This window comes from Babylonia areolata, chromosome 5, assembly GCF_041734735.1.
Source record: "Babylonia areolata isolate BAREFJ2019XMU chromosome 5, ASM4173473v1, whole genome shotgun sequence".
Lineage (NCBI taxonomy): Eukaryota > Metazoa > Mollusca > Gastropoda > Neogastropoda > Buccinidae > Babylonia > Babylonia areolata.
Genome location: NC_134880.1, coordinates 4583131 through 4610895, shown reverse-complemented (window position 1 = coordinate 4610895; position 27765 = coordinate 4583131). Strand labels below are relative to the sequence as shown.

The 27765-nt window shown below is 41.3% G+C and overlaps 1 protein-coding gene across 2 annotated transcripts in view; it reads right to left on the bottom strand.

Annotated features, from left to right (window-relative positions):
- The window catches only part of LOC143281882 (serine/threonine-protein kinase ATR-like), a 153259-nt gene that overhangs the window by 77243 nt on the left and 48251 nt on the right, over positions 1–27765 (bottom strand). For both annotated transcript variants that reach the window (XM_076587156.1, XM_076587157.1), the window contains exons 25-38: positions 24693–24767; positions 22793–22909; positions 20943–21038; positions 20322–20423; positions 17601–17696; positions 14989–15069; positions 13606–13698; positions 11462–11547; positions 10087–10158; positions 7880–7999; positions 6614–6718; positions 4719–4833; positions 3488–3556; positions 1876–1964 (exon numbers count right to left, since the gene is read on the bottom strand). In XM_076587156.1, the coding sequence (XP_076443271.1) occupies positions 1876–1964; positions 3488–3556; positions 4719–4833; positions 6614–6718; positions 7880–7999; positions 10087–10158; positions 11462–11547; positions 13606–13698; positions 14989–15069; positions 17601–17696; positions 20322–20423; positions 20943–21038; positions 22793–22909; positions 24693–24767 (1316 nt within the window). The remainder of the gene's footprint in view (positions 1–1875; positions 1965–3487; positions 3557–4718; positions 4834–6613; positions 6719–7879; positions 8000–10086; positions 10159–11461; positions 11548–13605; positions 13699–14988; positions 15070–17600; positions 17697–20321; positions 20424–20942; positions 21039–22792; positions 22910–24692; positions 24768–27765) is intronic.

Genomic DNA, 27765 nt, shown 5'->3' with positions numbered 1-27765 from the left:
CTATGGTTCCCAGTGGACTGCCGATGCTGGAACTGTGATGGACGAACCCGGGTGTGGCCGTGTATGGGGGAATCTAAATGAGCGGCGTGGGAGTAATGCCACTGAAACGGTGCAGATGATGGGGCAGCAAAAAAACAAAACAAAAAAAAATGTGGGGAAAACAGAAAATAATAATGGGTTTTTAGAATGTGCTCTTCTATGTCACACAGCAAAGCCCCATCAACGTGGGAAAGATAAAAATAATAATGGGTTTTTAGAATGTGCTCTTCTATGTCACACAGCAAAGCCCCATCAACGTGGGGAAAATAAGAAATAATAATGGGTTTTTAGAATGTGCCCTACTTCCTTAGCATGTACTGTATATAAGAAGAAAAAAAGAAGAAGACGACAAAGAAGAAAAATGGGTATTTATTATGTGCTCCACTTCCTTAGCACATATGTGACAATAAGAAGAAGAAGAAGAAGAAGCAGTAGAAGAAAAATGGGTTTTTATAATGTGCTCTACTTCCTTAGCACATATGCTACAATAAGGAGAAGAAGCATAAAAATATTTTTTTTATAATGTGCTCTACTTCATTAGCACCACAGCCCAGAGCGCTTACAATTAACATCGATTCTGAAAATAAAAAAAAAGTTACAAAAATAATCACCACAGAGCTCTATAATCTACACCTACAAAGAAGTACAGCCTTGCACTGTCCTTCGGTATAGGTTTTCTGCTGCAGTATGCAAATAGGACAGAGTTTCCTTAATCAGATTCAAAAGTATGAACCCACTTGCATATTTCAGTGGTTTCACAAAAAGTATGAACCCACTTGCATATTTCAGTGGTTTCACACCTTATTCCGCAGCAAAACTGATACAGGTAAAATATTTACGTAAATCCCTCCCCCCCAATACCCCACCCACTCTAAAAATTTTTTTTTTTTATTTTAAAAAATCCAGTTACCAAAAGGAATAAGATCCACGTTTCCAGTAGACTACAAGTTTACAACAACAACAGCAACAACAAAAACAGAAGAAAAAAGGCCTCTTTATGAGTAAATCAGCACATTTCGACAGCATGGTAAGACCGCTGTTCATTCTGGGCAGAATCTGTCATCCCCCCCTCCACCCCCAGCATGGACATCGCAACGAGACACAGGTGTGCACAGCTCACAACTCTGTGTCAGTCTGCACACACACACACACACACACACACACAAACATGCACACATACAAAGACGCATACCCACACATACATGTATACACACACACCCACATGGATACACATCCACCACAAACCTCCATACACACAGCCATTCCCATACACCACCACGCCCTACAGGGTTCAAATTTAACTTCTTTTTCTTTTTTTTTTTTAGTGCCAATCGGGCATTCTGGACAAAACATTTGAGTGCCCAATTGTGGTTTCAGGTGCCAGCATAATAAAATGAAATAAAATCTTCCTTCGTTTCAACGGTGTGCCAAGGAAAGTCTTTCTGCAAGGCTTCATTGTACACACGCTGGCGCTTTGATTCGTACTCCTGCTGTTTATTCTTTTTGTCATCCTGAACTTTCGTCTCTGTTTTGGGAGCCTTTCTTTTAACATCAAAGATGGGAAACACTGTTCATCGCTAACGCGCCATGAACGTCAACATCCGCAAGCTGCAGCAGACGACACTTTCTCTTTCGCCTCTATCAATTTTTGAGTGCCAGCTGGGCACTCTCAACAGAAAATATGCATGCCCGAGCCAACTTTTCGTAACATTTGCACCTGGGCACCCACTAAATTCGAACCCTGCCCCAACTCTCACACAGCTACCATCACTATTGCTGCCCCCCAAACCCCCACTGACATACACATTCGTCAAGCCAACCTGACAGACAACACACCTGCCAGGGTCCAGGGCTCCCAGCTCCCCCAGACACTGTCCGTACAGACACTGCAGCTGGCCGTCAGCCTCACGACATCCATGAAGCAGCTGTTCAAATCAAGACAAAAATCCATATTTCATACCTAAGATACTGGAGTGGAGTGTTGGCCTACTGGTAACATGCCTGCCCAGGAATCGAGAGAATCTGAGCACACAGGATCTAATCCCACACTGCCAGTATTTTCTACTCATCCATTAGATTGGACTTTCAATCTGAGGGTCCTGGGTTTGAATCTTGGTGACAGCGCCTTGTGGGTAAAGGGTGGAGATTTTTACGATCTCCCAGGTCAACATATGTGCAGACCTCCTAGTGTCTGAAGCCCCCTTCATGTGTATATACACACTGAAGATCAAATACGCACGTTAGAGATCCTGTAATCCATGTCAGCGTTCAGTGGGTTATGGAAACAAAAACATACCCAGCATGCACACCCCTGAAAACGGAGTATGGCTGCCTACATGGTGGGGTGAATAAAAACAAAATAGTCACACACATAAAATGTTACATGTCTGTCTGAGTGTGTATGTGTGCGCTGCCTGAAATCTGATTGAATGACACAGGAAACGAATGATGAGCGCCCAGTGGCAGCCGTCAGTCGGTTCTACCCAGGTAGGCAGCCTGTTGTGCAAATGAACCTGTGTTTGTAAAGTGCTTAGTGCTTGGTCTCCGACCAAGGATATCAATCAATCAATCAATTAGACCTTGAGTTGTGGTCTCGGCGCTAGTCATTTGGATGAGATGATAAACAGAGGTCCCATGTGTGATATGCACTTTGCTCACATGAAAGAACCTAGACAACAAAAGGGTTGTCCCTGCCAAGATTCTGTAGAAAAATCCAGTTTGATAGTATACAAGTACACTTGCAGGCAGAATTTTTTTAAAGAGTGGCGCTGTGTGTTGACACGCTTTCCCTGTGGACAGCAGCTGAAATTTCAAACAGAGAAATCCATTGTGACAAAGTGCAATACAATACAATGATTAACAGATCTATATCTTTCCCCTTATTGCTTTCTCCCCCTCCTTCTGAAGGACAGTTTCCCAGGTGAAGTGCTGAGAACAGGCACTTTCTTTCTGTGTCTGTGGGGAGCAATTTCCATGTTCACTTTTATCCAGATCTACGGGAGGACTTTTATATGTATGTATGCATGTTTTTACCCTGTTGTACAGGCAGGCTGACATGACCTGTCCTTAGGGACAGTGCTGCAAAGTAAAATCCTTCAGGCCTGTCAAACTGTTACCGCTAATGTCAACAGCAGAAACAAGGTACACATTCTGGATGTATAAATCACGTTATCAAATTATCATACACAGAAAAACAATAACTTAGCCTTAGTTTCAGTTTCAAGGTGGTGTAAGAAAGTGCGAACTGATCCATAAACACAACACATCTGCTGTAAAAAAAAAAAAATCTTACAAATGAAGTAGTTGCCTGACATTTGCATAAACCCAACACGCTGATCAGGCCTTGATAGCCTGTCCGAGGCCTGTGCAAAACATTAACATAGAGCATAAAACATTACCACTGGCCTTAGAGGTGTTCCATTTAAAAGAGAATTAAACAAGTACTTACAACTGACACCAGCTGAGATATGACAGGGTCTGCGGATTCACTGCCCAGAATAAAAGCGTAGATAGAATCCTGAGGGGGAAAGAAAATAAGCACCAATCACAATCACAGACATTTAGTTCATAATGAGTCACTTTATAGCAGATTCTCACACAAGCAAATTACCATCTGTGCAGATTATATATATATATATATATATATATATATATATATGTGTGTGTGTGTGTGTGTGTGTGTGTGTGTGTGTGCTTACATCAGCCTGCTTATTGCAGCACATAGAAATTGGTTTTAGCTAATCAATTTTCAATTATAAAAAATATTAAATGAAAAAAAACAACTTTCCCTCCACAAATAATAATAAAAGGGAATTAAAATCATAAGGAATTGAGCGATTCCACAAGCTATGACAACCAGTTCCACATGAAGAATGTGAAAATAAAAATATACTAGAAAAGCGATATGCAAAGATACTTTTAGTGAAATGCTTTCAAAATACTATTTAAATAACATTTCAAAATGTGTCTTATATTGTTCTAAACGTTTATAATTGATATTTAAAACATTTGTGAAGTACCCTAACTTTCCCAAAAGCTGGTCTTTCTTTTCTTTTTCTTTTTTTTTTTTAAATCTCAGCAATTTGCTTCACAATCTGCTTAATATCAGACTGATATCAAGTCTGTTTTTAACATTCTTATTGATAACATTTCTAAGTATACACTGATCAAATAATTAAAGGAATAAACAATCAAACAAGCAAACCAGTATCTAAATACTGAGACAGTCACAAGTCAGTGGAGATATATACAACGAATAAGTATGGAAAAGTTTTTTTCAAAGAAAATAAACTTCTTCTTCTTCTTCTGCGTTCACTCGAATGCACATGAGTGGGCTTTTATGTGTATGACCGTTTTTACCCTGCCATGTAGGCAGCCATACTCCGTTTTCGGGAGTGTGCATGCTGGGTATGTTCTTGTTTCCATAACCCACCGAACGCTGACATGGATTACAGGATCTTTAACGTGTGTATCTGATCTTCTGCTTGCATATACACACGAAGGGGGTTCAGGCACTAGCAGGTATGCACATATGTTGACCTGGGAGATCGTAAAAATCTCCACCCTTTACCCACCAGGCACCGTCACCGTGATTCGAACCCGGGACCCTCAGATTGAAAGTCCAACGCTTTAACCATTCGGCTATTGCGCCCGTCAAAGAGAATCAACAATGATCTTACTTTCTTTTCCCTCAGGAGCCTTCTCAGCCTGGACAGGGCGTGGGTCCGTACATCCAGACTTTCGTGGTTGGCTCCCTTGATGCAGTATATCAGCTTTGTCTGCAGGTCAGCTTGGCTGAATATTATATGAAACCTCCATGAAATGGGAGACAGGGAGTGCCTTGGGAGTGTGGGTGATTACCTATTCAGTTTGTTACTTAAATTGTGTTATTTGTTGGCGTTTGTTCTCAATCAGTACACCTGAATACATACACATGCATGAATTAATGTATGCGTATGTGCATGTGGGTGTGCGCACATGTGTGTGTGTGTGGGTGTACATGTGCTGTGTGTGTGTGTGTGTGTCTGGGTTTTCCACTGTGTGTGTGTTGGCCCTTGTTTTAGGTATCCCGAACATTTCACATGTATCTTTTAATTTTCTTAGTGTCAATGCAAAACGCATATTACTCTGTAATTATTGGTGTTAATAATATTGTTTAATAATAACAATACTAATAATAATCATATAAATAATATCACAACCTCCTTAATCAATGCAACCAAACTCACTTGGTCCCCTACATCCTATTTCATATCTCAGGGGGGTCTTTCACTGTCACCCTAAGAAACATCTGGCAATACAAAATCATACAAATTATATGTTTGAAATAGTTTATATATATATATATATATATATATATATATATATATATATATATATATATATATATATATATATATATAACCCAACCACCCCTCTCTAATAATTTTTTTCACATGTTTTTTTCAAGGCCACAAGGTCAACACACCACAGAATGAATAAAGCATTTATCACTGATAATGAATAAAACATAAATCACGAATAAAGGATTAACTGTTAATCATGAACAAATCATGAATGAAGCACTAATTATGAATAAAGCATAAATATCAATCACTAATAATAAACCATGAATAAATCATTGATTGTGAATAAGGCATATATACGCTTAATAATAACTGAAGCGTAAATTATGAATATAGTTTAAATCATTATCAGGGACAAATCCATAACCATCAATAAATAACTGATTATGAAAAATGCATAACTCATTAATCATGAATAAATCACTCAACATAAATGAAGCATGAATCAAGCATAAATCATTATTATTTATGAATAAATCATCAATCATGAATAAATTACTGACTGAATATCATTAATCATAAATGAAACATAAATCATGAATCAAGCAATATCATTAATCACGAATGAATCACTGAGAACAAATATAGCATGAATTATTAATCATGGATAAATCGCTCATTATGAAAAAAATCATAAATCAATCCAGAATAATGCGGCTCAGAGAGTTAAGGATTGATATACACTAAAGGGTGGTAACTCTATGAACAAGGGACCAGTCTTCAATAAAAAGCAAATTTGTGTTTGCGCATTTCTTCTGTCATTGCTGCTGTGTGCTCATAAACTGGTAATCATGATCAAAACATAAATCAATAATCATGGACAAAGCGTTACACGTTCAGATCTTCTTCTTCTTCTGCGTTCACTCGTATGCACACGAGTGGGCTTCTACGTGTATGACCGTTTTTACCCCGCCATGTAGGCAGCCATACTCCGTTTTCAGGGGTGTGCATGCTGGGTATGTTCTTGTTTCCATAACCCACCAAACGCTGACATGGATTACAGGATCTTTAACGTGCGTATTTGATCTTCTGCTTGCATATACACACAAAGGGGGTTCAGGCACTAGCAGGTCTGCACATATGTTGACCTGGGAGATCGTAAAAATCTCCACCCTTTACCCACCAGGCGCCGTCACCGTGATTCGAACCCGGGACCCTCAGATTGACAGTCCAACGCTTTAACCACTCGGCTATTGCACCCGTCACACGTTCAGATCGACTCAGCTTACCTGGACGGGTCGTCAGTGTAGTGTTTGAGCACGGCAGCAGTGTCGGCTAGCTCTGGAAGGTCAGGGAGGAAGTAGATCTCATGGAAGTGCTTCTGGAGGGCAGCTCTGGGTCACAGTTCAAAGCCATGGATGACAAACGATTGTCAGTCGTGTCTGACTAGGACCATCACAACAGCACTGGAGGCAACTGCTGCCCCAATTATCTGGGCTAGAGTTTGATTATAGAGCAGAGTGTCTGTTTCCCAAGTTTTATCTCCACTCTCTCAGCCGAGAGGGTTTTTAGGACAGTCGGCGCTGGGATGGTTCCCAAAGGCCAACTAGCCCCCAAGGCTGTAGCACTAGGAGCCAGTGCTATCTTGCCTCCTAGTTTGAGAGTCATAGTCCTTCACAAAAGACTAAGCTGTAAGTAACTTCCTATTGCAATGGAGAAACTACTGATAAAACAGCTCTCACTCTGCTGGTGGCCCAGCTGTAAGCCTATGTCAATCTGTGATATTAGCTGAGTGTTGGTCCATGAGATAACACCATTCACTGTGCTCATGCTGGGAAGGACGAGAACATAAAATGCACCGCAACAAACAGAACACACACCAATCCATAACGGTAGCTGGTCAGGAAGACGAAGAAAGTGCATCTCATGCAGAAACTTCTGCAGAACCGTTCTGTCAGAATTTTGTCCCCTGGTTGATTTATTCATCATAGTTGCTAAAAGCCCAGCCAACACCAGAGGGTCATATCATGGCTTTAAAAAAAAACTGTCAGTGTGTATGATTTACAACCTGCAGGGGAAAAACAACAACAAAAAAAAACAGAAACACCTGGTGAAGAAAATTAGGCACAAGTACAGTTACACTCAAGCACACAAACCAAGGACATGCTTCTGACATTGACCATTCCATCAATTTTTTTCCCTGAGGATTAGAAAACCAAACCTAAACTAAACTGCACACCAAGTCAGGCGTACAAAACATAAAAATGGTTGCGGGCAACTCCTCAGTGCAACAACAAATACGATGTAGTAAGGATGCCTAATTATAAAGTCAAGAAAAAGACAAAAAAAATATTCACGGCTTTCTAAAAACAAAAAAAATACAGGTAAATAGATTGGTAATAAAAAAAAAAAAAAAAAAGGAAGGAAGAAATGACAGAACAGAAAGAAAAGGCCAGAAACAAGATAAAGAGGACATTTCTAGCACAGAATTTCCATGAGGAGTGTGGAGTGTTTCAGTCTCACAATGCAGCACAACCACGGCACACCTGTCGTACCTGTTGTCCACCACCATGTAACTGATGATCTCAGACACCTGGCGAGGCATCTGAAGCAGCAGTGGCAGCAGTGTGGCCACGATCTGGAACAGCATCTGACCCAGGAGAGGCAGCTCCAGACTGCACACACACACACACACACACACACACACACACACAGGCTCACACACACATACACACACACACACACACACACACACACACAGGCACACACACACACACACATACACACACATATGCATCATGACCTTCTTCTTCTTCTTTTGTTTTTTTGTTGTTGTTTTTTTTGTTAATGCTGAACTGTTTATTCCACACAGCGTTCCATCTGAGCCAATTTTCTATCCATTCATTCAAACACACCAATTCCTCAAATGAATTTGTTACCATCGTCAACATTTTTTTCTGACAATTTTCTGTTTGAAAACATTTTTATTCAAATTCACATTGTGGCAGACATACTGTAATAATCATATCAGAAAGATTAAATATAATCAAAAGAAAGAAAACAAAACAGTGACTGAGTAATGTTTCAATTTAACATAAAAAAAAGACTGTTTCTTGTTTAAAATATATATATATATGAGAAAAAAAAAAAAAAAAATATATATATATATATATTTAAATGAGAAAAAAAAATATATATATATATGAAAAAAAAATATATATATATATATATCCCCCCCCCAAAAAAAATAAAATAAAATAAAATGAAAAGTACATTCATAGTTTTTATAAACTTTGCATTTTGTCCAAGCATTTTCCAGCACATTTGCTTTTTCATACTTTCCTGCATGTTTTTTTTTTCCCCATTTTTGGAAGGTACACATGAAAACCCTCTGTCCTTTCCCATTGCTCACTGTCACACCCCATAATGTTACACGCCCAAGAGGTTTTGAAAACAACATTAAACATCCAAGAACAATCAAAACATTCAGCGTCGGTGCCACAAAGAGAACGTTCACCATCAGCACTCACTTATCTCAGACTCTGACTCACTGCATCCTGTGCCCAACCACTGCTCTAGTGTCAACATCTGCCTCATTGAAACACTTTTCACCTTCCTACATATGCATGAACTGCAAAACAAGGAAACTAACTTCTTAATTTTTTTTTCCAATGTGTCCACATGTAATTTGGAGGATAAACAACATATTTTCTAGGGGTGGGGTGTGGGGAGGGGGGAGTGGTGGGGGGTCCACATCAATATGGCATAGAAACCTGCAGAAGCAGTAAACTGATGGAGTCTCCCGTCGGTCCGACGGACGAGTAGACAGGCAGGCTTATCTGTCGGTGTGTGTCCTCATATGGGAGAAGAGACCGATTCTGGATGCGCAGCACTTCCCACAGGTGTTGCAAGGGAAAACGTCTCCAGAAGTTGAGCCCTGCTTCCTTCGCTCACGCTTCTCCTTGATGGCCAGCATTCTCTTGTTTTCAAACATCTTTATGCCACTAGAGCACAGCATCCTCCAGCGACAGCAGTCAAGGGCATTCATTTCCCAGGAAGCGATGTCTATGTCACAAGCTTTGAGGTTTGTCTTCAAGGTGGCCTTGAAGCACTTGCAGGGTCTTCCAAGTTCACGGTGGCCTTCCTTCAGCTGGCCATACAAGAGCATCTTCAGGTGCCTGCTGTCTGTCATGCGGACAACATGTCCTGTCCAGCATAGCTGGCACTGGATCAGCAGGCTTTCAATGCTGGGCAGGCCGCCCCTCTCTAGGACCTGGAGTTTGGAGACCCTGTCTTGCCACTTTATGCCGAGGATCTTTCATAGGCATCTCTAGTGAAACTGCTCAAGTTGTTGAATGTGACAGCGATACGTTGTCCATGTTTCACAGCAGTACAAGGTGGTCAGCACAAAAGTGGGTGGGGAGGGGGGTCCGAATCAATATGGCATGGAAACCTGCAGAGGCAGTAAACTACACATGGTTCAACAGGTTCAGTAAGAAACAAACCACAGTAGGTATGCAGTTTCTTTTCTTCGCCTTCTTTTCACTTTTGTTCGCCTTCTGTTCACTTTTGTTTGCCTTCTGTTCACTTTTTTCCCTATTTTTTTCTTTTCTTTTTTTTGTGCCAATTTTTATTCAGTATTACCATACATAATCCAAAAACTATGTAAAAAAATAAACAAGGCGCAAAAAAAAAAAAAAAAAAAAAAAAATTGCACAGGTAGGCAGGTGCGCTGCTGAAAGGCAGAAAAGCACTGACTAACCTGCGAACAAAACAGTTCCAAGCACGACAGGACACCTCCATCATTGACCTGTCCTTGAACTGGAGTCCTAGTCTGCACACAGGTCAGTTAGTGCATGTACCATATGGGGAGAGAAGATGAAGATGGAGAGACTGCATTTGCGCATGCGTGCGTGTGTGTGTGCTTGCATGTGCATGTGTGTGTGCATGCAGATGTACATACAAACACATATCAAACACGGAAAATTAGAGCAAGAAGTGGACTGAATATAATTAAAGCATACATCTGAGAGATGGTGTGTGCGTGTGCATGTGCAGGCATACCTAATTTCTTTCTCTTTGACCACTTAAGATGTGTGCACAAGTATGTATACAAACAATCATGCGTCACTGTGTGTATATGAGAGCACGGAGGAGAAGCAAGAAAGAGGAACAGTGTTTAATGTCCCACCACAACATACTGGTGAATGAATGAGAGTGTGTGTGATTGCATGTGGTAAAATTCAGGTAAAAATTTCAAACAGAAAGCTTGGCACAAGCAGCCTGGGATGAGCACCTTGGGACGAAATACCTGAGTGTATTGACCACCTTGTGACGGATGAAATACCTGAATGTACTGACCACCTTGTGATGGATGAAGCTACTACCTGAGTGTATTGACCACCTTGTGACGGATGGAGCTAATACCTGAGTGTACTGACCACCTTGTGAGGGATGGAGCTAATACCTGAGTGTATTGACCACCTTGTGACGGATGGAGCTAATACCTGAGTGTACTGACCACCTTGTGAGGGATGGAGCTAATACCTGAATGTATTGACCACCTTGTGACAAATGGAGCTGATACTTGAGTGTATTGACCACCTTGTGACGGATGGAGCTACTACCTGAGTGTATTGACCACCTTGTGAGGGATGAAATATCTGAGTGTATCGACCACCTTGTGACGGATGGAGCTAATATCTGAGTGTATTGACCACCTTGTGACGGATGGAGCTAATACCTGAGTGTATTGACCACCTTGTGAGGGATGGAGCTAATATCTGAGTGTATTGACCACCTTGTGACGGATGGAGCTAATACCTGAGTGTATTGACCACCGTGATGGATGGAGCTAATACCTGAATGTATTGACCACCTTGTGACGGATGAAATACCTGAGTGTATTGACCACCTTGTGAGGGATGGAACTAATACCTGAGTGTACTGACCACCTTGTGAGGGATGGAACTAATACCTGAGTGTATTGACCACCTTGTGAGGGATGGAGCTAATACCTGAGTGTATTGACCACCTTGTGAGGGATGGAGCTAATACCTGAATGTACTGACCACCTTGTGACGGATGGAACTAATACCTGAGTGTATTGACCACATTGTGATGGATGGAACTAATACCTGAGTGTATTGACCACCTTGTGACGGATGGAGCTGATGTGCTTGGACCCCATCAACAGCACTATGGACATCAAACTCTCCAGCGCCTGGAAAACACATGGAAAAAGACCAACACACCTCAGACATGAGCCATACCTTCAATGTTCAAACAGAAAAAACTTCAAAATATGCCAAACCTTTAATGTTTTCAGCTGTACATCAACAACCACAATGCAACACTGAATTCAATATCTTACATTAAAATACAAGAGAACTCAACCTTCATCCACACAAACCTTGTGGAAGTCCTAACTCTCTTACAGAGTCACGTGCGCTGATCTAATAACCAGATGTCTATCAAACGACAACCAGTCAGAAAGGTAACATGTTGGTGTTTCCACAGAGTGCCCACACAGGTAACAGAATCAGTATCAGGAGCTGAAGGAGGTGTCAATGCATTCAGACAAATCCATATACGCTACACCACATCTGCCAAGCAGATGCCTGACCAGCAGCGTGACCCAACGCGCTTTGTCAGGCCTTGAAAAAAAAAGAAAAAAAAACAAACAGAAAAAAACAGGTCATATACATAGATAACATACACACTTGATCTCCTGCATGTACAAACATATGAAGGAAATTGATTAAGACTCCAGTATATGGTGACCACCAGTGATCAGGGTTCAAGACCGTGTTTCAGCATGGAGTTGTGTCCTTCGGAAAGACACTTTACTCCCTTTCTGTGCCGAGCCCTCTACATGACAGAAATGAATTCACTGCCTTCCTGTGCCGAGCCCTGGACATGAATTCACTGCCTTCCTGTGCTGAGCCCTGGACATGAATTCACTGCTTTCCTGTGCTGAGCCCTGGACACAGTGGACATGAATTCACTGCCTTCCTGTGCTGAGCCCTGGACATGGTAGACATGAATTCACTGCATTCCTGTGCCGAGCCCTGGACATGGTAGACATGAATTCACTGCCTTCCTGTGCCGAGCCCTGGAAACAGTGGACATGAATTCACTGCCTTCCTGTGCCGAGCCCTGGACATGGTAGACATGAATTCACTGCCTTCCTGTGCCGAGCCCTGGACATGGTAGACATGAATTCACTGCCTTCCTGTGCCGAGCCCTGGACATGGTAGACATGAATTCACTGCCTTCCTGTGCCGAGCCCTGGACACAGTGGACATGAATTCACTGCCTTCCTGTGCTGAGCCCTGGACACAGTGGACATGAATTCACTGCCTTCCTGTGCCGAGCCCTGGATACAGTGGACATGAATTCACTGCCTTCCTGTGCTGAGCCTTGGACACAGTCGATATGGATTCACTGCCTTCCTGTGCCGAGACCTGAACATGGTGGACATGAATACACTGCCCTGACGGCCGTCAAAGGCTGTGGGACCTTCAACCTTTTAACTCAGACAGCAGTATATAATTAAGTGGAAGAATGGAAAAAGACTCCATGCCCATGGCCTGTGGGGGTTTACACCTCAGACCCAAAGATTAAGTCTGACCACTCCAGTAGTGCCCACTGTACCGTACTGTACCGCACTGTGCTGTATTTGTATTGCACTGTATCGTATTTCATTTCACTGCATTGATTTTCGATTTATGTCCGTATCTTGTTATGTACTATCCCCCCCAATATTCCTTGTGACCCCGGTACACTTGGTAATAAAGACATATTCTATTCTATTCTATTGCATTGTACTGTGCTGTATTTTATTACTCTTCATCAAACATAATTTTCTGTATAGTGCCACACTTTTTTTTAGTGCCTTCTTTTCTGCTTGCAAGTTCATTTGTTTTCCTATCGAAGTGAATTTTACGACATTTTGCCAGGGACAACTCCTTCATTGCCATGCATTCTTTCACATGAGCTGAGTATTTGCTATATACAGGACCTAAGTTTATCGTCTCATCCAAATGATTAGCATCCAGACCACAACTGAAAGTCAGGTCTAATGGAGGGGGAGAAAATACTACGAGTACTGCCAAGCCTGGGGTTTGATCCCATGCACTCAAGACTCTCTCACTCCCAAGGCGGATACATCACCGCAAGGCCACCTTACTGCTACACCATTTTAATACAGTCTTTCAGTGTTTTTCTTATTTTTTTATTTTCTTATTTTTTTTTGTTGTGTTTTACATCCAACACTTACCAGTTTCTTGTCAGCGACAGGGACGTTGGAGTTGACTAGGGTGGCGTCAAAGAACGCCAACACACCTAAAAGCCGAGGCTCCAGGTATGCTGCCTGTTAAAATACACACACACACAAAAAACAACAGCTATGGTTTATTTACAGACTTCAAAACACACATCACACGTGACAAACATATCCAACAAATATGGTTTATTTACATACTTTAAAAACACACATTACACAAGATAAACATCTCCAACAACTACGGTTTATCTACAGAATTTAAACACAGATAATATTACACAAGACAAGTATCTCCCCTGTGGCAACAGTTTGTAGTTTCAGTGGCTTGAGATCTGTTTCTTAGTGATGTAGAAGATGGAAGTAAACACATGTGGTGTTTGTGGATATATGAGAGCATGGACAAGCAAACAGTGCACTCTCTCTTTGTCAAACACACACACCATATGTGTAGCTATATGCATGCAGTATACAAGCAATGAGGTATGGACACAGTACGCACACACTCCCTCCACCACCCCTACACACACACACACACATGATAATGTCCGACCATTTACTATCATTGAATCCCTCTTGTATTGTCCAATGAGTATTTCAATGATACGACCCAAAAACATTCAATTTTTGTTGTTGTTCATGTTGTTAACTGCTGTTATAGATACTTATGGATTGTTGATTCCGTTTTTCTATTTTATCCATGTTGTTAACTGCTGTTACAGATACTTATGGATTGTTGATTCCATTTTTCTATTTTATCCATGTTGTTAACTGCTGTTATAGATACTTATGGATTGTTGATTCCGTTTTTCTATTTTATCCACGTTGTTAACTGCTGTTATAGATACTTATGGATTGTTGATTCTGTTTTTCGATTTTATCCACGTTGTTAACTGCTGTTATAGATACTTACGGATTGTTGATTCCGTTTTTCTATTTTATCCACGTTGTTAACTGCTGTTATAGATACTTATGGATTGTTGATTCCGTTTTTCTATTTTATCCACGTTGTTAACTGCTGTTACAGATACTTATGGATTGTTGATTCCGTTTTTCTATTTTATCCACGTTGTTAACTGCTGTTACAGATACTTATGGATTGTTGATTCCGTTTTTCTATTTTATCCTTTCTCTGTACATACCCCTTGAACCACCATCCCCACCCCCAAACACAAACATACATGACACGTCTAATATCACTCAAAGGGAAGAGACCTTAAATCAAAGGAAGAACACACACACACACACACACACACACACACACACACACACACATACAAAGTCTGGAGTTGACAGAGAAGAACAGCACAATCTATATTTTAAAAAAATAAGAGAGAGAGAGTCAGAGACAGAGACAGAAGAAGAGAGCACGTGACCAACCATCTCCTCTTTGGTCTGAATGTTCTTGGGACCTTCATACTGTTCATCATACAGGGAGACCATCTGTAGGCCACTGAACACCTGCAACAACACAAACACCTCTGAACAATCACCTGCAATGACACAAACACCTCTGAACAATCACCTGCAATGACACAAACACCTCTGAACAATCACCTGCAATGACACAAACACCTCTGAACAATCACCTGCAATGACACAAACACCTCTGAACAATCACCTGCAACACCTCTGAACAATCACCTGCATTGACACAAACACCTCTGAACAATCACCTGACTCTGAACAATCACCTGCAATGACACAAACACCTCTGAACAATCACCTGCAATGACGCAAACACCTCTGAACAATCATCTGCAATGACGCAAACACCTCTGAACAATCACCTGCAATCACGCAAACACCTCTGAACAATCACCTGCAATGACACAAACACCTCTGAACAATCATCTGCAATGAGACAAACACCTCTGAACAATCACCTGCAACACCTCTGAACAATCACCTGCAATGACGCAAACACCTCTGAACAATCACCTGCATTGACACAAACACCTCTGTACAATCACCTGCAATGACACAAACACCTCTGAACAATCACCTGCAATGACACAAACACCTCTGAACAATCACCTGCATTGACACAAACACCTCTGAACAATCACCTGCATTGACACAAACACCTCTGTACAATCACCTGCAATGACACAAACACCTCTGAACAATCACCTGCAATGACACAAACACCTCTGAACAATCACCTGCATTGACACAAACACCTCTGAACAATCACCTGCAATGACACAAACACATCTGAACAATTACCTGCAATGACACAAACACCTCTGAACAATCACCTGCAATGACGCAAACACCTCTGAACAATCACCTGCAATGACGCAAACACCTCTGAACAATCACCTGCATTGACACAAACACCTCTGAACAATCACCTGCATTGACACAAACATCTCTGAACAATCACCTGCACTGACACAAACATCTCTGAACAATCACCTGCAATGACACAAACACCTCTGAACAATCACCTGCAACACCTCTGAACAATCACCTGCATTGACACAAACACCTCTGAACAATCACCTGCAATGACACGAACACCTCTGAACAATCACCTGCATTGACACAAACACCTCTGAACAATCACCTGCATTGACACAAACACCTCTGAACAATCACCTGCAATGACACGAACACCTCTGAAGACACAAACACTTCTGAACAATCACCTGCAATAACAAAAACACCTCTGAACAATCACCTGCATTGACACAAACACCTCTGAACAATCACCTGCATTGACACAAACACCTCTGAACAATCACCTGCATTGACACAAACACCTCTGAACAATCACCTGCAACAACACAAACACCTCTGAATAATCACCTGCATTGACACAAACACCTCTGAACAATCACCTGCACTGACACAAACACCTCTGAACAATCACCTGCACTGACACAAACACCTCTGAACAATCACCTGCACTGACACAAACACCTCTGAACAATCACCTGCAATAACACAAACACCTCTGAACAATCACCTGCAATGACACAAACACCTCTGAACAATCACCTGCAACACCTCTGAACAATCACCTGCACTGACACAAACACCTCTGAACAATCACCTGCAATAACACAAACACCTCTGAACAATCACCTGCACTGACACAAACACCTCTGAACAATCACCTGCAATGACACAAACACCTCTGAACAATCACCTGCAATGACACAAACACCTCTGAACAATCACCTGACTCTGAACAATCACTTTCTGATTACTAAGGGTTGCACACCTAACCGACAACTTACTTTCTCCTTGAAACAGTTTTCAATGGTAACCTTATCACTTTCATTCAAAGGCATGGTTGATCTTTCCAACCAGAACTGATTTTGGATACAGACGACAATAAAAAAAATCAATAGACTTGATACCCAGACAGGCTATTTTTAGACTGACACTGACTGACAGATGCCAACACCTGGCAGCTGGCATGAACATGATGAAGTCATATTGCACAGCTCTGATATTGGTATTTTGACATGCTGTTTTAAATTTGACAATACTCGCATAATTTGCGTCTGAACTTTTAGATATTTTGCAGACTTGTTGATGATACCCTAAGGTTACTGTGTGAAACTTTTCAATGAATTCAGTTTCTCTATCACTGAGAAAATACTTGTCAAAAAGCGGTTCACTTTTTGGGGACACCTGATATAAGTATCAATACTACAACTACTACTACCAATAGTAAAACAGGGTATAATTTCTTTCAGTCACCTGTCAATCCTACTACTACTACTACTACAACTACTACTACCAATAGTAAAACAGGGTACAATTTCTTTCAGTCATCTGTCAATACTACTACTACTACTACTATTACTACTACCACTACCAATAGTAAAACAGGGTATAATTTCTTTCAGTCACCTGTCAATACTACTACTACAACTACTACTACCAATAGTAAAACAGGGTATAATTTCTTTCACTCACCTGTCAATACTACTACTACTACCAATAGTAAAACAGGTATAATTTCTTTCACTCACCTGATTTTCATGGTTACTGAGGCGAAGCAACAGTTCATTGTGCACACGCTGAAAGTCCATTCTCAGCAAACTGCCCAGCTCAAAATCTGTCTCTTTCTGCCCATACAGACAACATTAAAATTATTAAAAATTAAAAATATTGCTTAGAGCCCAGCCGACCATGAAGGCCATATCAGGGCTATCCACCATTCAAAGTCTGATCACCGCAGATGGGCCACCCCAATGTTTTCAGCTTTCTACTGCACTGTGATCACTCCATGATAAAAATTTCACAACTTTTGTATTAAGCATATACTATATTAAATACTATTAAAAATATTTATTTCTTTTAAATATTGCAATATTGTCCACGGAGGGACATCACGGAACAACGTTCTCAATGAATCTGCTGTAAAAAAACCCCGTCGTGTGTCATAAAAGTCCCAACAATCAATCAGAATATGTTGCACAGTGAGTGGTTCATCACACGGAATACACCAAGGAGCCTCTTCTCCTTTCAGGAGGTAGGAATGTGTGATGTATGTATGACCTGTATGAAGTCGGCACAGCACTGTCATTTCTTTTCGATTCACCACAGCCATAGGAAGAGTCTCTTGAAGATTTGGTCGTATTTTAAATAATTTGTTATCTATTTGTTCATTCCATTCTTTCTGCCAGAGATCTTTAGTATACCGATGAACTTTGGGTTTAAAATCAGTAAAAGGAATATAAAACTTACATTGTTTCTCTCTAACAGCACTCTTAGCCAGATTATCTGCTATTTCGTTCCCTTGAATGCCCACATGACCGGGCACCCAAGCCAGCATGATTACAAAACCATTTCTTTTAAGATGGGTAAACAAACTGAAGAATTCTCGAAGTTTGGGATGATCAATATTACGATGAGCTATTGCCTCCAGAGAAGAAAGCGAGTCAGAAAAAACAACAAATTTATGATTAGATGATTGCAATATAGCATTTAAAGCTAGCTTTAAAGCAGTTAGCTCTGCAGTAAACACAGAACTGTCTGACAGAATATGTTTCGCGAGTCTTTGGGAGGGAGAAGTCGGACAAAAAGCAGAAGCAGCCACTCCCTCCTCAGATTTTGAGCCATCCGTAAAAATTTTCTGATATAATGGATATTTCTGGCAGAGTTCGGAAAACAACTTTTTATAGACCAGTGAACTGGTACAGTCTTTCTTGAAGATGGTGAGATCAAATAAGATTTCAGGAGTTTCAAAAGTCCATGGAGGTTCCTCAGGAATTTTAAATTCAGTATCTATTAATGTAGGATCAATTTGGGCTTCTTGAATGTATTGAAGCATTCGGATTCCCAATGGAGGTGTACACTTTGGGTTGTTATCAAATCTGGATTTAAACTTTGGTTTATAAATACTGTTGTGAGCTGGGTTTTCTACTTCAGAAACTAATTTAAGGTAGTAGTTCATAGAAAGTTTCAGTCTACGATTTGAAAGAGATGGCTCTCCAGCTTCTGCATATAAACTATGTACCGGTGTAGTACGGAAAGCTCCCAAACAGAGTCGGAGTCCCTGATGATGAACAGGGTCCAGACCTGTTTGTCATGTTGTTTCACAAAAGACAACAAAGTCACCATTTCGTATGCTATTCCACAAAAGATAACTATGTCATCACTTTGAACACACTTTTTCATAACAGATAACAATGTCACCATTTCACCACAGTATTTCACAAAATACAACATTCGTCACTGTCTGGACAAGCTATTTCACAAAATACATGTCACTATTTCATATGCTATTTCACAATAAAAAAAATTCACAGGCTATTAAATGAGACAAAAAAAAAAGGGTCACTGTTTCAACAGGTTATCTTTTTTTTTCTTAAAAAATTTTTTTTTTTAACTTTTTAAAATTTTTTCCAAAGACATGTATACAATACAAAGAACAGTATGAAACAAACAATATAAAACAAACAGTAGCATCCTCCACTACAGAAAGAAAGACAAAACAATACAAAAAACTAAAAAACCCAAAAATAACCCAGTAACAACAGCAAGAACATCAACAAATACAGAAAAAACACACAAAAACTTGTCCAATCATTCAATCAATCAATGTTTACACATTATTGATTGCAGTAATCATGATGAGTTAAGATGACATTAACAATAAATAGCCTGGACCAGTTGTAACATAGCAACAGCATCAATTATGTCAACTATTACAGTAATGGCATCAAGGATGAGGCGAAAACGAGTGGTAGTATAATAATATCATCATAAGGAGCAATGAGTATACCACTTCTACATTGTTGGAAAAGAAAGCTTGTAGTTAATCACACTGTAAAGACAACAACAACAATAAAAATTCAAAAAATAAATAAATAATAAATATAAGAAATAAATATAGACATGCATGTTCCATAGTTATCATTCTGTATTACTATCAACAGGTTATCTAATGAAAGACAAAAATATAACCATTCCTTTTCAATGTCAATCAACTTTCAAGGTAAAAAAAAATCAGAAAGCTCCCAACTAGCATACCTGTTAACAGCAATGACTAAAAAGCAATATCTGAGCATAAATCATGTTATTTTTTAATACGTTTACCTTTTATTTTTCTCAACTAAGACTTTAATTTCATAAACTCAACACACACACACACACACACACATTGCACTCAACTACCACTATTCTTTTTCCAACTGTAATATTTCACTCCGCCACAGTATCACCTGTGGCCAGGTGTTTTTCCGTACCTGCAGATACACCAGAGTTTTCTCCAGGTCCGGTTTCTTACACTGACACACCAGGAAGCAGAAGATGTCTTTGATGTTGTTGGTGATCAGCTTTCGTCGGTTCTGTCAGAAAAACAAAAAACAAACCACTAGTCATCAACTGCTGAGTCAAGAGGAACTATTGTCTCTGGTATGCTGAACACCTGCAAGTTTCAAACTATGATCCGAGTCAACCTTTTTCTTTTCATGTCTATAACATTTCAAAGAAATTCTAGTTTAAACAAGTTAAAAGAGAATGGATCTGCAACCTCTTTAACTTTATCAATATGAGAGAAACAATCTGAATTTATTCTATATCACATTTATATCATGAATCATGACAGATTACCTCACAAACACACACACACACACACACACACACACACACTCACAAATGCAATCATGTATTCATACCACACATGGACACACACACAAGCAAGTCGACACACAGAAACGCACACATGCACATGCAATGACATATTCATAACACACACACACACACATGGACACACACGCACACACACACACACACAAACAGAAACACACACACAAACAAGCATGTACACATACACACACACTAAGAGGCACACAACCCCCACTCACTGGCATGGACAAGAGGTTGGAAATCAGCCGGATCAGACTGGAAGCTTCTGTGGACGCACGGCTGACCAGTGGGGGAAGCAGATGTTTGACATGACCCTGAAAGCCAGCAACACGCAGTTACAACACAGCCTTTCTTTATCCGTCTATTCATGCAGTACACAGCCTTTCTTTATCTGTCTATTCACGCAGTTACAACACAGCCTTTCTTTATCCGTCTATTCACGTAGTTACAACACAGACTTTCTTTATCCGTCTATTCATACAGTTACAACACAGCCTTTCTTTATCCGTCTATTCATACAGTTACAACACAGCCTTTCTTCATCCGTCTATTCACACAGTTACAACACAGACTTTCTTTATCCATCTATTCACACAGTTACAACACAGCCTTTCTTTATCCGTCTTTTCATGCAGTACACAGACTTTCTTTATCCGTCTTTTCACGCAGTTACAACACAGCCTTTCTTCATCTGTCTATTCACACAGTTACAACACAGACTTTCTTTATCCGTCTATTCACACAGTTACAACACAGCCTTTCTTTATCCGTCTATTCACGCAGTTACAACACAGACTTTCTTTATCCGTCTATTCACGCAGTTACAACACAGCCTTTCTTTATCCGTCTATTCACGCAGTTACAACACAGCCTTTCTTCATCCGTCTATTCACACAGTTACAACACAGACTTTCTTTATCCGTCTATTCACACAGTTACAACACAGACTTTCTCTATCCGTCCATCTCTACAAGAACCAGCCACATGGGAAACCTTCCTCTTGAGAGAAACTGAATGAAGGGCACAACTGGGGAGTGGTTAAGCGATGGATTTCAATCCAAGAGTCCTGGTTCAAAACCCTGGTGTGCAGGGCTGGGTTAGGGACTGAGATTTTTCCAGTCTCCCAAGTCAACAAATGTGCAGATCTGCTTCTTCAGAATTTCGCCAGAGAACAACACAGTGTTACCATGGGTTCTTTTTCAGTGTGCCAAGTGCGTGCTTCACATGGGACCTTGATATACTGTCTCATCCAAATGACCAGATGCTCTGTTTGACTTTTCAGTCAAAATTGGGAGAAAGGGTGAGACCGGGATTTGAACCCACACCCTCACGTGACACGGTATTGGCAAACAAACTGCCACCTTCCTCTCAACCTCAGGAACCAGGGGAAAGTCTTGTCAGATGTGCGGCTGTGTATGGGAAAATTGGAATGAGTGGTGTATGAGTAATGCCACTGAAACAGTACAGATGAAAGGGTAGCAAAAAAAAAAATTATTTTTAAATCTTAGGACAGATACAGAGCGGTCTATCAGTGCACATACACACACACACACACACACACACACACACACCCTGATGAAACCATATGCAGATGACACACTAGGTCTGAGCTCAAATCCAAACCAGCGAAACTGACAGAACTTAACAATCACTGTGGACAACACAATAAACCACACCCACTGAGGAACGAAGGAACAGAGGCCAAGTTAGAAATCAACGCTGGAAGGTCTCTTTAGAATTAATGACAACAATAACCTATACATTTCTATTGTGCCATTTCTCTCTAACGACTCAAATCAAATCATGGTGAACAGAGCCTTGCCAACCACTAAGGCCATCTCAAGGCTATCACAACATTGAAACCAAGGGTAAAAAAGTATATAAAAAAATCTAATCAATGCGTTAGTCTTTTCACTCAAAAAGTTTTCAAAAATCTTCCAGAGCTTATAAAATTCAAATCTGATTACAAATGCTCAGGGCGTTTTACATGACAGTAACAGTAACAAATTACAAACACCCCTGATAACCACTTTCTTTCTCCCCCCCCCCCACCCCCCACCACACCCACCTGGAGGAAGGACTTGACGTCTGGGTAGCTCAGGGTGTTGGCTACAGTCTGCAGGATGCCTTCTGCGTTACTGCGGCCTGCTGACTTCTGGGCTTCAACCATCGCCTCAACCAAGAACTGAAACCATACATCACCACTACTGTGTGTGGGTGTGGGTGTGCGGGTGTGGTCAGTGGGTGATGTGTGTGCATGTGTGGGTGTGGGTGTGTATGAGCGTGTGTGGGAGGGTGCGTGTGTGCATGTGCGGGTGTGGGTGTGTATGTGGGTGTGTATGAGGGTGAGTGCATGCATGCATGTGTGTGTGTGTGCATGCAAGTGAGCAGCTGCACACACACACACATACACACATACACATAAACACACACACACACACACACACACACACACACATACACACACATACACACACATACACACACACACACATACATACACACACACACACACACACACACACACACTCACACACACACACACAGGGTGGGTGGGAAGGAACAAGTGGAGGAAGCCACAGGCAGACTGAGACAGAGGAAACGACAGACAAAGAGATGGGGCAGAGAGATGAAAAGGAAGAATAAGGACGAGTAGAACAGACGGAATAAATCAGAACTACCTTAAACACCTCCCCAACAGTAAAAAGCATGATAATTACAAAAGGAAAAAAAGGGGGGATCAAACAGTGGGTGGATACCAACTGGACTTGGATTCAAACACACAGAAATCTAAAGTAACTTCTTCTGCGTTCGTGGGCTTCAACTCCCACTTTCACTCGTATATACGCGAGTGGGCTTTTTACGTGTATGACCGTTTTTATCCCGCCATGTAGGCAGCCATACTCCGCTTTCGGGGGTGTGCATGCTGGGTATGTTCTTGTTTCCATAACCCACCGAACGCTGACATGGATTACAGGATCTTTAACGTGCGTATTTGATCTTATGCTTGCGTATACACATGAAGGGGGTTCAGGCACTGGCAGGTCTGCACATATGTTGACCTGGGAGATTGTAAAAATCTCCACCCTTTACCCACCAGGTGCCGTCACCGTGATTGGAACCGGGACCCTCAGATCGGAAGTCCAACGCTTTAACCATTCGGCTATGGCGCCCGTCACTAAAGTAACAAATCCTCAAACAGGCCCTGGTGTCCATGTCTGCACATGCTTCCTGCACAAATAGCCGTGCTCACAACCAGCCACCGTGGTGAAGTGGTTAATGTTGCAGACTGACGACCAGGACGACACAGGTTCGATCCCCATCAAAGGTGGGTTTTTTTTTCAACCTGTGGCCGCCCCTAGCCAGAGCTGAGTGTGCTATGGACTTAAACTGGAAGACTGGGACCACACGAACAGTCCAGGGTCATCTGCTTTATGGGTGTGCTGCTCAAATTTCCTGACCAACGCTGCAGGTGCCTGTTATCTCTCAGCCTGGTTGATGCACACCTGCTTTCTCTCAGCCTGGCTGATGCACATCTGCTTTCTCTCAGCCTGGTTCATGCACACCTGCTTTCTCTCAGCCTGGTTCATGCACACCTGCTTTCTCTCAGCCTGGCTGATGCACACCTGCTTTCTCTCAGCCTGGTTCATGCACACCTGCTTTCTCTCAGCCTGGCTGATGCACACCTGCTTTCTCTCAGCCTGGTTGATGCCAGGATATATCAGGAGAGTACAGGCCATGACAAGTTGTCCCAAACCTAACTGGACCCCCATAGAAGTATTTTCGTCACCCCATCATCATTCATCATCATTGAAAAAGAGAAAACAAATGTCCAAAATTCTTGGGCACCAAAACAAATAAATAAATAACAAAAATAATAATAAATAAAATAATTCATTAATTAATTCAAAGAGTACGTGAAAAAGACCCCCCCCCCCCCCCACACACACACAGCTGACCCATCTCACCTTACAGAGAGCAGGTTTGAACCTGCTGAAGAGTTTCTGGGGGGTGATACCCTTGTGTGCAGCGATCCCTTGCAACTGAAACACAGGTAATATGGATTTTATAACGACTTTACCATCGTATCTGTTGAAACACAGGTGGTTTTGATTTTATAATGACTTTACCATCATATCTGTTGAAACACAGGTGGTTTTGATTTTATAATGACTTTACCATCATATCTGGTGAAACACAGGTGGTTTTGATTTTATAATGACTTTACCATCATATCTGTTGAAACACAGGTGATTTTGATTTTATAATGACTTTACCATCATATCTGTTGAAACACAGGTGGTTTTGATTTTATAATGACTTTACCATCATATCTGTTGAAACACAGGTGGTTTTGATTTTATAATGACTTTACCATCATATCTGTTGAAACACAGGTGGTTTTGATTTTATAATGACCTTACCATCATATCTGTTGAAACACAGGTGATTTTGATTTTATAACGACTTTACCATCGTATCTGTTGAAACACAGGTGATTTTGATTTTATAATGACTTTACCATCATATCTGTTGAAACACAGGTGGTTTTGATTTTATAATGACTTTACCATCATATCTGTTGAAACACAGGTGGTTTTGATTTTATAACGACCTTACCATCATATCTGTTGAAACACAGGTGATTTTGATTTTATAACGACCTTACCATCATATCTGTTGAAACACAGGTGGTATGGATTTTGTAAAGACCTTACCATCATATCTGTCCATTATGTGGTGCATGTGCCTAAGCATAAAAGTGTGAGTGTGTACCCAATGTGGGTATGAGCACCCATGCATGTGCATATATGTGTGTGTGTGTGTGTGTGTGTGTGTGTGTGTGTGTGTGTGTGTGTGTGTGTGTGCAATTGTCTGTGTAGATGTGTGTGTGTGTACTTGTATCTGTGTGTGTGTGTGTGTGTGTGTGTGTGTGTGTGTGTGTGTGTGTGTGTGTGTTATAACTGAAAGGTGATGATTTAGCTTGCAGTATGATTCTCTAAACACATTCTTCAGTGTGACTTAGTTCACAGTCATCATGTACATCACAACGTGTACTTTGAAGGTAGACATAAATTGTGCTTTTGATTTTAATGCTGAATCCGTGAAGGACAGAAACACACCATACGTCACAGGGAAGTAATCGTAAGATAAAAAGTAATTCTGACTGGGCGGCTGCAGGCTGTATTTCTAGGGCCAAATAACTGGAACAGAGACCAATTCTTACAATCCTGCTTTATCAACACTGCTAAAATGTCTGGAAAGATTTCAAGACCATCTTCCAACCCTGGATAAGTGGTGTCCAGCCTGGAAACTTGACACATCTGACCGCCTTACACACGGGCAGCCTGTGGTGAACAGCGAAGGGAGAAAACTGGCAGTACTGAGTAAGTTAACGCTTTGTACCCTGAATATAAATTAATACAAGACACCCGTTTGCTTCCACTGGTCGAAACACAGATATTTCAGTACTGCAATGAGCATGTTCAATTTCGCTTTCTTAATCAGTTGTACTCTTACTCCGTGCTTTTAGCTTGTTAACTTTCGCCTCTATGTCGTTTGCCAGTGTTGGACTGAGCATGTTTCTGATGATGATATGTGCAGTTTGTGTATCTTCTTCTTCGTTCGTGGGCTGCAACTCCCACATTCACTCGTATGTACACAAGTGGGCTTTTACGTGTATGACCGTTTTTACACCGCCATGTAGGCAGCCATACTCGTTTCGGGGGTATTTTGTGTATAAAGTACAGCTTCGACAGTGCACTCAGCTGTTGTAGGACTGGTCCACAGTGACTGCAGTCTCTGATGTAACTTGGGCCAGCTTTCCTGCTCCATACATGGTTCGCATGTTCATGAATCCTATCTTGGTACTGCGTTTGGCATTCAGAATTTCCATGTCCTGTCTGTGGCTTCTTTTGGCTTTGACCACTGTCATTCATTCCAGTATCTTCTGATGACTCTGGACGCTCGTCACACACAGTAGTGTTAGTTTCTCCTGTTGCTGTTTCTGTAACAAAAGCTTTTATACGGGACTGGGTTGTTAGCCGTGTGCCCAACCCCTAACCTGAAAGACCAGTGGATCACACTTTGTTTGGCCTCTACCCTTTGGCCCGGTCTGGCTTGGGTGGCCCTACCAGGGGCATAAGTTCCCACTGGCTTAGCTTTGGGTGTCTCTGAAACATCAAGCTCTTCTTCCATGTCAAGATGGCAATCCTTCCAGTACCTGTTTACAGGTGGTCAAAGACAGGGTGAAACTGCACTGCAGCAGTGTTAACAGAGGTGTTGACAGGACAGATGAAGCAGTACCCACATTGCAGCAGTGTTAACAGATGTGTTGACAGGACAGATGAAGCAGTACCCACACTGCAGCAGTTTTAACAGAGGTGTTGACAGGACAGATGAAGCAGTACCCACATTGCAGCAGTGTTAACAGAGGTGTTAACGGAAAGACAGATGAAGCAGTACCCACACTGCAGCAGTGTTAACAGAAAGACAGATGAAGCAGTACCCACATTGCAGCAGTGTTAACAGAAAGACAGATGAAGCAGTACCCACATTGCAGCAGTGTTAACAGGTGTTGACAGGACAGATGAAGCAGTATCCACATTGCAGCAGTGTTAACAGAGGTGTTGACAAAAAGACAGATGAAGCAGTACCCACATTGCAGCAGTGTTGACAGAGGTGTTGACAGAAAGACAGATGAAGCAGTACCCACATTGCAGCAGTGTTAACAGAGATGTTGACAGGACAGATGAAGCAGTACCCACATTGCAGCAGTGTTAACAGAGGTGTTGACAGGACAGATGAAGCAGTACCCACATTGCAGCAGTGTTAACAGGTGTTGACAGGACAGGTGAAGCAGTATCCACATTGCAGCAGTGTTAACAGAGGTGTTGACAGAAAGACAGATGAAGCAGTACCCACATTGCAGCAGTGTTGACAGAGGTGTTGACAGAAAGATAGATGAAGCAGTACCCACACTGCAGCAGTGTTAACAGAGATGTTGACACGACAGATGAAGCAGTACCCACATTGCAGCAG